Raw genomic sequence first — 16,605 nt, forward strand, 5'->3', positions numbered from 1 at the left:
GTAATTGGTTTACCCGAGAGCATAATGGAGCCACTTCAGAGTAAACCAAGCTTCAGCTCAGAACTGCACCTCTTTCACAAGCTACGTGACACTGGGCAAGTTACTTAATATTTCTGAAGTGCAGTTTCCCCAACTGTAAAATGTGGATAATTATATCTACCTTTCAGGATTATTTAAGCTTAAAAATAAGAAAACCAAGTGTTAAGTACATAGTAAGGACTCAACGATTGGTATCTATTACTGCTGCTGTTTAGTTGTTAAGTTGTGTTGGACTCTTTGCGACCCTATGGACCGTAGCCTGCCAGGCTCCTCTGTCCAAGGGATTCTCCAGGCAAGAATACTGGAGTGGATTGCCATTTCCTCCTCCAGGGGATCTTCCCGACCCAGGGACTGAATCCAAGGCTCCTTGCGTCTCCGGCACTGCAGGTGGATTCTTCACCAGTGAGCCACCTGTGGTATTGCTATCTATTACTACCATTTACCACTACTGCTAGGTACAAAAATCAATGGAAAGCGGATGGAGCGGTAAATTCTTTAAAAACATTTTGAAGCCAAAATCAACTATCCACTGATAGTTTCTAATCTGAAACCTTTAGGGAAGATAGTGTTCCAGAATTCAGAACTACTTATGATCTGAGAAAGGGATCAAACCTGGGTCTCCCGCATTGCGAGCAGATTCTTTACCATCTGAGCCACCAGGGAAGCCCAGTACAATGCATATTCTATAATATTATGTGGAACTCTCAGTGACTTGGAGCGACACCCCATACTCAAATATATTAATATTTCAGCCTCATGTCAGCTTAGTTCAGATTCTGCTGCCAGATGAATTCCAATCAGATTCTGCCACCAAATGAGTTATTAAAAAACATCTGGGTTTTTGAGTTGCTAATAAGGGATTACGCATCTATTTAATATAGTTCAAAAGAAAAAGAATACAGTTATCTTACAGCTTTTTATAAGATGCCTAGTTGCACTGAGGTAATTCTATAAAGCTGGATAATAGATAACAGAAACAACAGCAATACAGAAACTGCAGCAGCTGCGCTAACTTGTACTAAGCACTTACTGTGCACAAGCTTCCTGCTAAGCGCTTTGCACAGATTATTCTATTCAATCCTGAAACCAACCCTGAGGTAAGCACTGTTACTACTTCCATCTTATACACAAGGTGAACAGCTTGTCAAAAATGTTTAATGTGAATCTACTCAAGACTTTAGACTTAAATTCACTTTACAAGATCAGTAGCATCAGCTGCTACTTTGCAACAAAGGTTCATTAGTCAAAGCTACGGTTTTTCCAGTAGTCATCTATGGATGTGAGAGCTGGACTATTAAGAAATCTAAGCACCAAAGAATTGATGCTTTTGAATCACGGTGTTGGAGAAGACTCTCAAGAATCCCTTGGACTGCAAGGAGATCAAACCAGTCCATCCTAAAGGAAATCAGTCCTGAATATTCATTGGAAGGACTGATGCTGAAGCTGAAACTCCAATACTTTGGCCACCTGATGTGAAGAACTGACTCACTGGAAAAGATCCTGATGCTGGGAAAGATTGAAGGCGGGAGGAGAAGGGGACAACAGAGGACGAGATGGTTGGATGGCATCACCAACTTGATGGACATGAGTGTGAGCAGGCTCCAGAAGGAGCTGGTGATGGACAGGGAAGCCTGGTGTCCTGCAGTCCATGGGGTCGCAAAGGGTCGGACACAGTTGAGTGACTGAACTGAACGTACAAGGTATCAGCTGAGAAAACAAGTTAAATGATGCAATGAGGAGATAGTAACACAAATCCACAATGTGTGGCATTTTCCAACACAACTAACTGGCCTGGCTTCTTAAAAAAAAAAAAATTAATGTTATGGGAATAAAAGAGAAAAGGTGGGAGACCATTTTAGATTAAAAGAGCCATCATAAATGAAACCCATATCATCATGTGTTACCATGTGTCATCAACGGAAAAAAAAATCACAAAATTTGTATTTAAAATATAAAAGCAGACTCAGCTGTAAAAAAGAACAAAATAATGCCATCTGCAGCAAATGGACAGACCTAAAGATTGTCTTACTGAGTGAAGTCAGACACAGAAAGACAAATATCATCACTTAAATGTGGAATCTAAAAAAAAATGGTACAAATGAACTTAGTTATAAAACAGAAGTAGAGTCACAGATGTAGAAAACAAACTATGGTTCAGTTCAGTTTGGTTCAGTCGCTTAGCTGTGTCTGACTCTTTGCGACCCCATGGACTGCAGAATATCAGGCTTCCCTGTCCATCACCAACTCCCAGAGTTTACTCAAACTCATGTCCATTGAGTCGGTGATGCCATCCAACCATCTCATCCTCTGTTGTCCCCTTCTCCTCCCGCCTTCAATCTTTCCCAGCATCAGGGTCTTTTCCAGTGAGTCAGTTCTTCACATCAGGTGGCCAAAGTATTGGAGTTTCAGCTTCAGCATCAGTCCTTCCAATGAACACCCAGGACTGATCTCCTTTAGGATGGACTGGTTGGATCTCCTTGCAGCCCAAGGGACTCTCAAGAGTCTTCTCCAACACCACAGTTCAAAAAGCATCAATTCTCCGGTGCTCAGCTTTCTTTACAGTTATGGTGACCAGGGGATAAAAGGGGGGAGGGATAGACTGAGAGACTGACATATACACACTACTGTCGGTAAAACTGATATCTAAAAAGAATCTACTGTATAGCACAGGGAACTCTACTCAATACTCTGTAATGGCTTATATGGGAAAATAATCTGAAAAGGCATTTCTGTGGTGTTCCAGCGGTTAAGAATCTGCCTTGCAACACAGGGGACGAAGGTTCGATCCCCAGTCAAGGAACTAAAACCCCACGTGCCTCGGGGAAACTAAGCCCACGCACAATTACGGAGCCTGTGCACAACCTCTGAGCCCACGTGCCACAAGCTCGGGTCCATGTGCCACAACGAGGATCCCGTGTGCCTCAGCGAAGACCTGAGGCAGACAAACAAACAAACAAATGTTTTTTAAAAAAAAGAATCTGAAGAGTGGACATGTGGGTATGTGTAACTAATTGGCTCTACTGTACATCTGAAAGTGACACAACATTGTAAATCAAATATACCCCAATAAAAATTTAAAAATAAAAAACCACAGTAAAATATAAGTTTAACAAAAACTTGATAAGAACTAAAGTTTTGCTTTTAGTTTACAATTACTTCCTGTTTTCAACAGAATAAGCCAGGAGTGACAACCATCTGACTCAACTCCACTTCTTGTATGGCCAGGAGAATGAGTTTTATGTTTTAAAATTATGTCATTTCAGGTGGTTATGTAAGTACACACATATCCTCAATTTTGCTCTTTGCCAGCAAAGTCAAAGAAGTTTACTATCTAGTCTTTTGAGGAAAAGCTTGCTGGTAACTTATAGACTATGATATTCCATTATTTTAGAACAACATACTTACATATATATTGCATATTGTATTTACATTTACTACATTTAATTTTATTTTATCACTAAGATTTGGAATCGTATTTTTTAAACTAAAATGTCTGAACGACCAAGTCAAGGTTAATATCGGCAGCTATTCAGTGTATACTATTCTAGTTTCATAGTAAAAATAACAGATGGTTTTTGTGTCATTGTTTCATGACTGTTTCCACTGTGGGTTCAACTCTTAGCATTCTCTTTCTTAACCTTTAAAACAATTTAAGTATTAAAGCAATTGAAGAAAAAACCTACTAAGGCATTTGGCCTAAATACCTGATGACTAAGCTGGCTATAACTTACATCTTTTTTAAATGATTAAAAACCCTGGGATTTTTGTGGAGACTACAAAATAAGATTTTGGTTGAGATGAACTGCCAGTTGTTCACGCTAATAACCAAGAAATTAAAAGCAATACTGCATATATAATATAACCTGAAGCAAAATAATTAAATGGGAGATGCAATCCTGAAAACAGCATTTAGCTAATCAAATAGCAAACAAAAACAAACCTTAAAAACAAAAGAAATGGCTTTTTAAAAAGTGATACATGTGTACAACGGAATACTGATGAGCAATACAAAGGTACAAACTACTGATACTTCAAACAGCAAGGATGAGTCTCAAAAGCATGATGTTGAATGAAAAAAGGCTTTACACACACCATTACTGAAAAGCTCTACTTCTGTGAAGTTTTAGAACAGATAAAACTAACCAACAGTAGAAAAACAGCAGGGGAGTGCTTATCTGGGAAGGGATATGATGGAACTTTCTGGGATGGTGGTAACTATAGGTTTGCACATTACAAATGTATATGCATTTATCAAAATTTAACAAATGAATGCTTAAGACATGCATTAAAAACAAAGTTTACATCAACAAATACTAAACCCGATTAAATGCAGTTAATTAAATGCAGACTGAAGCACTGATGGACAAGTATACTAATGCCTGCAATTTACTTTAAAAAAAAAAGTGAGTTAATAAACTAAGGGACAGACAGACCCATAATATAGTTTACTAATATGTAAGGATGGTACAGGCTTCCCAGGTGGCTTAGCAGTAAAGATTCGCCCTCCAATTCAGGAGACACAGGTTAGATCCCAGACACAGGAAGATCCCCTGAAGAAGGAAATGGCAACCCACTCCAGTATTCTTGCCAGGAGAATCCCATGGACAGAGGAGCCTGACAGGCTACAATCCATACAGTCACAAAGAGTGGGACACAATTTAGCAACTAAACAGCAACAAAGTACCCTATGGTACAGCAGGATCTAGGTGGTGGATGTCCATGTGTTCACTGTGAAATTCTTACAAATCTATACATTTAGACTTTTTCATAATTGGGTTAAGAAATAAAATCAACCAGCTAAGTAAAAACTATCATGTAATTAAAGTTGAAGTTACAGACTATAAATAATAAAAGTTTTGCTTGTTGCTGACATAACCGAGACAAAGTAAAACATTACTTATAACATCTGTACCCTGCTGATCCAGAAACTAGCCTAAGCAGCACCACAGACCAAGACGCGCTCCGTCCACTGACCTTCTGTATTCCCACAGACTGGAGAATATTCAGCTTTCTTTTTCTCTGGAAGGTATCCAAGTCCCAGAGCTGTGCTGTATCAGAGGAGGTGGTAATGGCGTATCTCCCTGATCCGTGCACAGAGATGGAAAACACGGATGATTCATGCCCTCTCATCCAGCTAACCAGCTCCTTGGTGACTGAGGGAAAAAGGCAAACAGACATACAGGTCAAACCCGGCACTTCATCCAAGAACAGATCCAACTGATGGCCGGGGATCACATGAGGTCCCTTCATCTCCATTAACGTCTAAAAACAATGGAAGCCTGTGACTGGCTGATGAAGTGCGCTGGGGGACACGGTAGTTACGTGGATTATCAGGGAGGCAGGAGGAGATGAGGCTGAAAGGGGTTTAAGAACAGTCTTGAACGTGACATGACAGAAGTCTGGGCTTTCTCTTGAAATGGTTTTATATGTAAGAATACCGTATCTGGGCTGTTTCAGAAAGAGCACTTTGAAGACATGGTGAATATACTAGAGAGGAGGAAGAGATTACAAAATGACTAGTTAAGCTGTTCTGTACTAATCCAGGCAGCAGATGAGGAGGGTCTCTACTAAGCACGTGGCAGTGGGGAAAGGGACAAACTGAAGAGCTACAAAGGGAAAAAATCAAAGGACTCAGTGATTCAGTGGCTCCAGTTTAGTTACATAAACAGGCAGTGATTCTACTATGTGACATAAATACACGAGGTTGATCAGACTTAGCAGTGTGAGAAGAGGTAACAGATTTGATTTTTAAAAACTGATTCTGTGTGTGTGTGTGTGTGTCTGCATGTGTGACACACAGGCAGAGAAAAAAAGTCTGAAAACATCAAAAAATCCCCATGATAATTATCAGTGGGTAGTAAAACTGCAGTGATTTTTATTTTCTCTTTACATTTTTCTGTGTTTCCAAGTTTCCTATGACAGGCATGTTACAGTTTTATGGTCAGATTTGGTTTGTCCCTCCAGAAAGATGCACCTGGGGAGAAGAGCCAGAAAGCCAGATGTAAATCTGGGAAAACATTAAGATACAAAGTAGGTCAAACTGAAGGCAGAGGAACAGATAAACTCTTGGGAAGGGAGGATCTGCTTCCAAACACCAGTCTGAAGTCTGGCATCACTTAATGGGCAATTTTTCATTGGCCTTCAGTGAGAAGAGAAAAATAAGGATAACAAGATGAGTTTTCCCCAAAACTAAATGTAAAATACTACCTTTAAATTTATTATATCCTTCTAAGTCTGTTAAAAAACTCCATTTCATGAAGTGATGTGGTTTTTTCCAACGTCAATGAGCAAAATTAAAAGATGACAACCTATGTGGGCTCCTCTACTTTTTCTTTTTAATTGGGTGAAATACCCAACTGGAGTGGGTTGCCATTTCCTTCTCCAGGGGAACTTCTCAACCCAGGGATTGAACGTGGGTCTTCTGCCTTCCAGGCAGACTTCTTACCATCTGAGCCACCAGGGAAGCCCCATCCAAAAGTCTAGGAATCACAAAAGAACCCAGAAAAGAAGTCAGAAAAGTAGACCCAAGAGAGGTTAACAGTAGGAAACTAAGACTTCTGAAGTAAGCTAAAATGTTAAAAGCTATGAAGAAACAAAATGAAAAGTATAAAGAGGATTTATAAGATCAGAGGTTACTAAAGACCTTGGAGATAGAAGTCTCAGAAGCCTGGAGTGGGGGCTGTGAAGGAAGAGGCAGGAGTCAGAATCCATGCACGGACGCGGTGAAGAAGCGGGATTTGGCAGTGAAGAAAGGGAGGTAGTTGGGGAGGTGGGGACAACACCTAAGGAAACGGCTTTGTTAAGAGGGGTTTCCATAAGACAGGAGAGGGTATAAAAGATACAACTAAGATGAGGGGAGAAGAGACTGCTGGAATCCAAGGAAAGCAGTCACAGATCAGTTTGAAGACTGAGTGTATCAGAACTTCTGCGTCAGCAGTGTCTGTAATACCAAAGACTGAAAACAGTTTCAAATCCACCAAAAGGTAAGAGGTTAAACATGAATAATCATGGTATAAGGACTTTCCTGGTGGCCCAGCGGTTAAGACTCCATGCTTCCACTGCAGGGGGCAAGGGTTCAATTTCCTGATTGGGGAAGTAAGATCCCACAAGCCTGCAGGGTGAGGCCACACAATAATAGTAATTGTGGTATTGCAAACATTTCTAGAGCAGAATTATTAAGTATTGATCTTAAATACATAAATTTTTCACAAGGGAAGGAAGTGAGTCTACCAAATGATATAGATAGGATGATCATAGATTTGTTAAAATATAAAAAAGGCATATGCAGAGAAGGCCCTGATGTAAACGCACTGACTGTCTCCAGGCATGACTGCCTTTTCTTCCTGCAGGTGCTGTGAGAGGGTGGTGGGACTGGGAGCAGGGGCCTGCAGCAAGACTCCCAGATTAGAAATCCTGGCTCCGCTGCTTACCAAGCTGTGGAAACCTGGTTAATTTATTTCTGTGCCTCAGTTTCCTCATCTGAAAACTGGGCATAACAACAGTAACCATCTCTGTGGGTTACTATGATCATTAAAATTAATAATATTCACAGAACAGTACCTGGCAAGGAGTAAACACTATTTAAGTGTTAGCCAACACTATTATTACTATTCTTATAGTTTACAATCTTTCTAAATGTTGTATCTGATACATTAATAACAAGAAAAAACAACGCAGTTGAGATTTTTCTTAATAATAAGTTCAATTTATAGAACTCTTTAGTTCTCTATTAAAAAGTGTAATGTGGCAAAAAATATCAATACACACGTAAAATTTAAAAAATATTTATTCTTGTACATGTGCAGTAAGGAATTTGGCCTTCAAAGAGAGGTATGCATGGCCTTTGTCCAGCAAGCTCTAAACCCTTGGAATTTCCCCAGTGGTGGGAGTGTCTCTGTTATCTGTGGTAGGTCCCTAGACAAAACAGATGGTTTGTGCTATTGACAGAACCTCAGAGTGGGGACTGACCACACCATAACGGCCAACCATGTGAGTGATTAGAAGGCTCAGGCTTTGGGTCTCATACTATCAGCCCAACCTCCAGAGAGGAGGAGGCTGGAAATGGAGTTCAACCAAGCTGGCAACCCAGCACCGATGCAATGGAGCCCCAATAAAAACTCAAGAGCCTGGGTCAATTTCCCGGTGCGGCAATGCTCGGCGCAGATGGCCACATGCGGGTGCTGGGCGGGTAACGTGTCCCTGGGGATGACGGAAGCATCCCTTTTGGGAGCCTCCCAGGATCCACCCTAGGCGGCTCTTCCTTTGGCTGGTTTTAATTTGTATCCTTTTGCTATACATTATTTCTAAAAAACTATAATCATAAGCATAGTGAATTCTGTGAGTCATTCTACTGAATTCTCAAACCTGGGGGTAGCTGTGGGGAACCCTGAATGTGCAGCCTATTGATCTGATGTGAGGATGGCCCTGGGACCCCTGAACTTGTGGCCAGTGTCTGAAGTGAGGGCTGTCCTGTGGGGTCTGCTCCCTCCCCTCAGACTGTACAGACTGGCCAACTCCCTGCAGGATTTCCATCTACATTCACTCTGCTTCAAAAAATAAACAGACCTTCTTACCTGTATCGAAACATTTAATAGAATAATCAGCTAACGCCACAAGGAATTCAGACTTCCGATGAAGATTAAAGGCCAGAGCTGTGCAAGCTTGTGTTGTTCGCTGAACGAGATTAAACCTAGTAAGAGATTACTGTGTTAGTATCAGAATTTCTTCCAATAACCGTAAAACTCCACATCAGCGGAGTCCTTAGAGAAGAAGAAAATGAAACCCAGGAAAATGAACTCCCATTTTGGAGGAAGAAAAGCAGATGACAAAGAGTGCTACCTGCCACGGAAAGGAGTTTGGATCTTACTTACAATGGATGGGAAGCCGTCGAGAACTTTTGAGCAGACCAGAATCACGGCCAGGCATGACTTTTAGGAAGAGGATTCTGGGTATAAAATGGAAAGGAAGAATAGAAGAGGTGTCAGAAGTCAAGGGGAGAAAGGTCCGGTGATGCATCAAACGGGGTGAAGAGGGAGGAATCAGGAATCCCTCACATGTAAAGTGGAGATAAAAAGATGTCTCATAAGGCTGTCGTGAAGGTTAAATGAATACATGACGATTAAGTGAAATAATGTATGTTTAAGTGCTTAGCAGAGTACTTGGCACCTAGCTAGAGTTTCATTAACCAAAAAAATGAAGTTTTCAGGCTTAGGCATAAGAGGAAGAAGTGTGGCGGTAGGAAATAGTAATTCTAGTTTTTAAACAGGTAGCATTAAGGACAGGGAGACCTAGCATGCTGCAGTCCCTCGGGTTGCAAAGAGCTGGAACGACTGAGCGACTGGACTGAACTGAACTGATTAAGGCCTTTGAAAAGCATTTACAGCTGTGCTGTCCAAAAGAAATGGAATACAGGCCATGTGTGTTACTAAAAACTTTCTAGAAGCCACATTAAAAGTTAAAAATATATAAAATTAATCTTAACATATTAAACTTAATTTACTGTGTATCTAAAATATTATCATTTCAACATTTAATAGAAAATTATCAGAGATATTGTACATTCTTTTTTCTCACAGTGAGTGTTCAAAACCCAGTGTATTTTATATCATCAATGCATCTCAACTTGGCCAAGCCACCTCTCAAGGGCTGAGGGCGGTTAGTGGCTACCAAATTAGACAGTGCTATCTAGAAGCTCCCCCGTGGGCGGGAGAAGCAGGTCTGAGTTAACAATGTTCCATGGCAGCTGAAGCCTGAGGCTTGGTGGTAACGAGAGCTGATTAAAAAGAAAATCGAGAATATGGAAAGAAGCATGCTGGGGACAAATGCCCCAGTAGCAGGACAATAAGGGCAAAGACAGTGGAAAAAGTCAGCAAAGCAAGGGGAAAACCAATCTCAGAGGTGGAAAAGTCAGGAAAGAGTTGTACCTTGAAACAAAAGAAAAATTTCATAAAGGATGGAAGACAAGAGTATTTAGTAAGATGAGAACTGAAAAGAGACCACCGGATTAAGCGATCAGGAAGACTGTGAGTGAGCCCACTGTAGTGGCCTTTAGGATTAGACAGGCCTGATCTCATGTCACAGCTATGCCACATGTACCTATACTCGGATGTGAATATTTACAGAGAGAACAGGAACAGTGGACAGAATAAAAGAGGAACATTCAGGGTGCAAAGTCCCATGGGCAGCCAGAGAAGCTAGAGATTAGCAGTGTTAGAAATAAGGATCATCTAGTTTTACAAACTAGTTTTGCAAATGGTTGGACTTACAGATATATTTGAGTTGTTGTGGGAAGAAGGAAAGGAAGCTTGAGGGTGTCTATTTTCCCATGAATCAGGAGACTAGGCAGTCAGAATAAAAGTAGAGTCTGAACAAAAGGAACCACAGAAATTGGTTAAGGTTGGGAAAACTCAGAGAAGAATGGAATGACTAAATGACAACAGGTATAAGCAAATGAAGTACTAGCATCATTGATGCTGAAGTTCATTGCTCTATAATGGAGTCAATCAACAATTATTTTTATTTTGTTTAGTTTGGGATTTTTATTTTATTTTGTTTAGTGGGAGCAAAGACACAGGTATATTGATTTAAAATTGGGAACTGGCTGCGTAGTTAGGCAAGAGTAATGGGTGGGAGAATTGTGACCACTAGGTAAGGAGTGGAAACAATGATTAACACATTGCTACCCAGAATATCACAGACAGGTAAATCATTTATGAGCTCTTCTTTCCCTGAACTATTTGAGAATAGGTTACCAAAATCACGTTTCCTATGAGCAAGGAAATTTTCCTATATAATCACAATAAAATCATCGAAATCCAAAAATTACATCATATATTACTACTATCCAATCTCCAGACCTCAGTTTTGTCCATTGTCCTAAAAATGTCCTTTACAGCAAAGGGATCAGTCCAGATCCAAGCCTTGACTTGTCATGTGTCTAGGCTCCCTCTGTCTGCAACAGTCTTCAGGCTTTCTGCATCTTTCATGTCCTTGACCCTTGTGAAGGTCACAAGCCAGTCTTGCTATCCAATGCCCTTAATTTAGCTCTGCCAACTGGTTCTGCTGATTAGACTCAGGTCATCTGTCTTTGGCAGGAATATGACAGAAGTGACATTATGTTCTTACCACTGCACCCTATCAGGTGGCACACAAACTTTGATTTGCCCCACTATTGGTTATTTTAACTTTAATCCTGTGATAAGGTGGTATTTGCCAGGCTTCTTCACTGTAAAATTACTGCTTTTTTTCCTCTTTAATAAGTATTTTCCGGGGAGGTACTCTGTGACTGCAAACATCCCATCTCATTAAATTGTTGACTACAGCATGAATTCACGGATTTCCATTCTATCCAGTGGGTTACAAGCCACCACTATCATTTATTTTGAAACTCACGGTCTCCAATCTGCCTAGAGAGAGCTCCTTCAAGGTGACATTTCTGTACTTCGGACACATCCCCATCCTTCTTTGACCGAGTCCTTCTTTCTGGCTACAGTGTTGCAGGCTCATCTTGTACCTCCCCTGCCTCCATCCTAAAACTGGCTGTTTCTCCAAGGAGCCCCAATTCCTTGAAGCAGACTGATATTTAGAAAAGAACTGGGCACTGGGTATATTCATTACTACTGGGGTGTTACTGTTTCCAGGCCCTATGAGTGAACAAAGCTAGGAAATTTATGTCCATATAATTCATTCACTTTCTCATACACACACCTCTATTTATATTTATGTCTGTCTATATATATTCAAAACCAAGGATTCATACAGATAGAACCAAATCCAATCCAGGTCCACAGGGTTTAGTCTAGTTTTCTCCTTTTCCATATCCATAACTCCGCTTTCCGATAGTCAGGAACCTGGCCCCCATTAGCCTCGGTACACTCACTTGACCAAAGCCTCCGTCTTTCCCATGACTGCCCCCAACCCCACACAGACACTTTCTGACTCTCTGGCTGGGCCAGCACAGTTTTCCCTTTCCACCTACCCCCACTCCAGCGATGACTACCTCGATCAATTCCCACCTAATTGCATTCTCACTCAATTGTTTGGTAAAGGAAAAGAAGAGGAGGAAGAGTGATGATCAAGTCTGTAAAGATTCCAAGATCTAGTTCACTCTGACAACAATGTACTATATAAAGGCCACTGTGCTTTTTCTAAACAGGTACTAGACATTAACTGATAAACTAGCAATAATGAAGCTTGAAATTTAAGGAAAAACAAGCTACTAGAGAAACTGTTAAAACGAGAACTTTAATTTTCTTAAAAAGAAAACCAACCATTTTTTTCTTTCTATTCTTTCTTACTTTATTGCACCAGCACTAATGGCAGAATTTTACAAAGTGTCTGAAATGCAGTAAATATTTAATAAATCTTTCTAAATGAATAATCAATAGTAGGTACTAAAATAGTCCAGAAAGTAATTACTTGGTAAATATCCAAAGTATTTGCTCACCTGTTTCCACACAAGTCAAAAACATAGATATTTCCGTGATGGTCCCCAGCAATTAAACAATCACCTGAGCTATCAAAAGCCACGTTCAAAAATCTTAAAACTTTGGGAAGGTAATCCGAAGTGTTGTGAATGATGTTTACTATAATTCTGCCAAAAAACAAAGAAAACAAAGAACCATTAAACTCTTTGTCAAGCTTTACTTGTTATTATGAAGACTATGCATTGTGTAGTACACCTCACTAATTTTGAAGTTTTTTGCCTACCCCTTCTTCCCTCTTCCACTGCTCCTCCTCCTTTCCTAGAAGCAACCATACAGTGACTTCTGAAAACCGTACAGGATGTTATTATCAGAGTTGCTACTGTTGGTTTATTCATCAAACACCTAAAAACTCACAAAGCATCAGACACAGCATAAGCCAGGAGATAAGGGTAGTTGATAGACAGAGGCCCTGCCCTTATCAAGCTTTCAGTATAGGAGTAGAGACAGACACTAAAAAAATAGTTTCCCTGGTGGCTCAGTGGTAAAGAATCTGTCTGCCAATACAGGGAACACTGGTTCCACCCCTGGTCCCGAACGATTCCACAGAACATGCTGCAGAACGACGAAGCTTGTGCACCAGAGCTATTGAGCCTGTGCCCTAGAGCCCAGGAACTGCAACTGCTGAGTCTTTCCACTGCAACCACTGAAGGCTGTGTCCTAGAGCCCGTGCTCTGCAACAGAAACCTGCCCACCACATCTGGAGAGCAGCCCCTGCTCGCCACAACTAGAGGAAAGCCCGTGTGGCAACCAAGACCCAGCGCAGCCAATAAATTACTTTTAAGAAATTATTAAAAGAATAAACACACACGAGCAGATTTATAAGCTGTGATTAAGTGATAGACAACACGATATGATAAGAAAATGTATTTCTGACCGAGTAGTTGGATTGTTACATCAAGCAACAGACATAAACAATGAAGTACTTAACGAAAAGTAGTTTTATATAAATCACAAACTACCATATGTAAGAAAAATTTCAATTCAATATCCTAATTTTAAGATACCCTGATGAGATTTTGTTTTTGTGACTCAGGGTGTTCCAAAATGTACATGAATTTTATTTTCAAGTATATCTGTAGTTGTTGTTGTTCAGTCACTCAGTCATGTCCGACTCTTTGCAACCCTATGAACTGTAGCACACCAGGCTTCCCTGTCCTTCATTACCTCTGGGAATTTGCTCAAACTCATGTCCGTTGAGTCAGTGATGCCATCCAACCATCTCATTCTCTGTCGCCCCCTTCTCCTCCTGCCCTCAATCTTTCCCAGTATCAGGGTCTTTTCCAAGGAGTCGGCTCTTTGCATCAGGTGGCCAAAGTATTGGAGCTTTAGCTTCAATCTAAAAATATGATTATATCTGTCTAAAGGTATTATTTTTTGAGAAGATCAAGTACCTATATCTGCTGAAAAGAAAACTTATAAAACTTGCAGAACCAATTAACTCCTTAAAATAATACATGTGTGTATATCTGGGTCATGAAGACCAGAGTAACCCCACTCTCTCCTGCATGCATGCATGTTAAGTCGCTCCAGTCATGTCCAACTTTGCAAGACCCCATGGACTATAGCCTGCCAGGCTCCTCTGACCATGGGGTTCTCCACACGAGAATACTGAAGTGTGCTGCTGTGCCCTCCTCCAGGGGATCTTCCCAACCCAGGGATTGAACTCGTGTCTCTTATGTTTCCTGCATTGGCAGGTAGGTTCTTTACCAGTAGTACCACTTGGGAAGCCCACTCTCTCCTGCACCAAATTTTCAAATTATGAAATTTCTTAATTGACTTTTTATGAATTTGAATTTTAATATTAGAAACAATTGCCTCATTACTTCATTTAAAAACCACTAAATTAAGTACATCAAACATTTTCTTTATTTAAAAATAAGGCTTTTGAGACTCACTGGATGAAACAGTAAAATTATTTCTATCTAGTTCCTAACAAAGATTCTTGGCTTGACCAAACTTTCGTCAGTCTTCCGAACCTTCTCCTAGGCCCATCGGTGCATTCCCTTGAAAAATCTGATTTTAGCAAGTCTGCTCAGTCAGTTTAATCAGAGCCCCCTACCTTCAATACCATCATTCTTGACACCTGATGGGGTTCCTCATGCTCCATCATCTCCCAACTGCTGTCTGATCACTCTGGCCCATCTTCAGCAAGAATCCTGTGAGGTAGATTTACCCCAGATGTTTTCTCTTGGTAATTTTCCATCCTCTGACCCCTACCTTGCTCTCTGTCTATAACTTCCCTCTTGCCCAGGCTGTATTTCGAACCGAGCCCAGAACACATCAACTCCAGTTCTACACTGAGACCTTGCTTCCTCTCTTGCAATAATAGTCTTGAATAAAGTCTCTTTTCACCACTTTAACTACTGTCCAGCTCTGGTTTTTCTCTGACATTCCCCAAGTGGAGTTGGGAGGATAAATGTATTGAGACAATAAGTAACAACATCAAGATGTTCCCTGGCAATTAAACTTAGACCAAGCAAGGACTTTTCCTTCCAGTCTTTTTTCTATGATGTTTACTATGTGTGTGTGGATTACAAAATTACATGGTCATTGTTCAAAATATGGAAAATACAGAAAGACACTAATAATTTTATTATAACCGTACCATCATGACATAATCACATTTAATAGCAAAATTCTGTCCTTCTGACCTTTCATATAAATCACACATGCAAGTATTTATTTTAGAACTGTTTTTCAACAACTCATAATTTGCCTGATGGTGTTCCTCAGTCCTTAAACATAACAAACACATCAAATATTTACTGAATACCAAGATACATCAGACACTAATTCCCTAAGACAATCTTGCTGTTAAGCACGATTATCTTCACTTACTGCCCAAGATTAACTTGCCCAAGGTCACAGAGCTGGTTGGTGGACATTTACTTCAACTGCAGTCCATGTGACTCCACATTCAGCGCTCCCCACCCCCCTGCCCTTCTCAACATCATAACAATGGGTGTTAATGAACAAAAAGAAACTATGTTTTAGTGGAAGGAACAGATAAGGACATTTTCACACAAACGTGAATCATTTTCTGAATCTTGTATGTGTTTCTAGATATTAACAGTAAAAAAAAAAAATTATTGTGGGCAGGCATAATTTTTAGAACATTTAGAGAATCTCAGAAGCAGAGGCGGTGTTGGGACTTCCCTGGCGGTCCAGTGGCTGAGAATCCACTTTCTAATGCAGGAGACGTGGGTTCAACCCCTGGAGGGTGAACTGATTCCACGTGCCATAACTAGTACCCAGCACAGCCGAAACAAACAAACAAAAATTTTTTTTTAAAGATGTAGAGGTGGTATTTACATAAACTCCAAATTTGGGAGTGAAAATCTACATGGAAGAATTCCTGTTCCAGACAAAATGTTGATTCAATGGAGATGATGGGATGGCAACATTGCTGGGGGACTGAGAACAACCAGATACCAAGTAAGCTAATGGTATCATGTGTAGCACTGAGCTTTTGCAGTTGGCACTTAAAGTCTACTGATTTTTTGAGGAGCAACCAAAGAATCAACAGAAAAATTACTAGAACGTGAAACACATGAAATATGAACACAAGTGAGGCAGTAAAGTCAATGGCATCCTAAGGGATTAAAAGCAGTAAGATTAACAAGGCACCAATATGGCACCACTTTGGGACAAAGGCTCCCATCAAAGTCACACAGGAGCATCACACAGGACAGAGACCAGGGGAAAGAAAGAAAGGAAGAGCTGGGAAGGAAGGGATGAATGGGCAGAGCAAGGAGGATTCTTAGAGCAGTGAAAATATTTTGTATGAGACCATAATGGTGGATGGGCCATTATACATTTGTCCAAACCTACAGAATGTAGAACACAAAGACTGAATCTTAATGTAAACAGTGGGATTCGGTTGGTAACCATGTGTCAACACAGGCTGAGCAACTGCAACAAGTGTACTGCTCTGGTGGGGGACGTTAATAAAGGTGTGACTAGGCGTGTGTAGAGGCAGGAGATGCATGGGAAATCTCTCTACCTTTCTCTCAGTTTTGCTGCGAACCTAAACCTGTCCTAAAGAAACAAAGTCTATTTTTAAAAAAAGCAGCAGCAACGC

General features: G+C 40.6%; 1 protein-coding gene across 11 annotated transcripts in view; it reads right to left on the reverse strand.

The window, feature by feature from the left end:
- TBC1D31 (TBC1 domain family member 31) overlaps positions 1-16,605 on the reverse strand; it is a 78,999-nt gene that overhangs the window by 46,657 nt on the left and 15,737 nt on the right. For 3 of the 11 annotated variants that reach the window (XM_043880436.1, XM_043880437.1, XM_043880447.1), the window contains exons 2-4: positions 12,485-12,631; positions 8,613-8,728; positions 5,014-5,192 (exon numbers count right to left, since the gene is read on the reverse strand). The exons of 1 other annotated variant lie outside the window; for it this stretch is intronic. In XM_043880436.1, the coding sequence (XP_043736371.1) occupies positions 5,014-5,192; positions 8,613-8,728; positions 12,485-12,631 (442 nt within the window). Of the gene's footprint in view, positions 1-5,013; positions 5,193-8,612; positions 8,729-8,909; positions 8,984-10,304; positions 10,403-12,484; positions 12,632-13,688; positions 13,708-14,583; positions 14,681-16,605 lie in introns of those variants that run through there. 7 more of the 11 variants (XM_043880441.1, XM_043880439.1, XM_043880443.1 and 4 more) reach the window with 6 other exon arrangements.

The sequence above is a fragment of the Cervus elaphus genome, chromosome 21, assembly GCF_910594005.1.
Source record: "Cervus elaphus chromosome 21, mCerEla1.1, whole genome shotgun sequence".
Taxonomy (NCBI): Eukaryota; Metazoa; Chordata; class Mammalia; order Artiodactyla; family Cervidae; genus Cervus; species Cervus elaphus.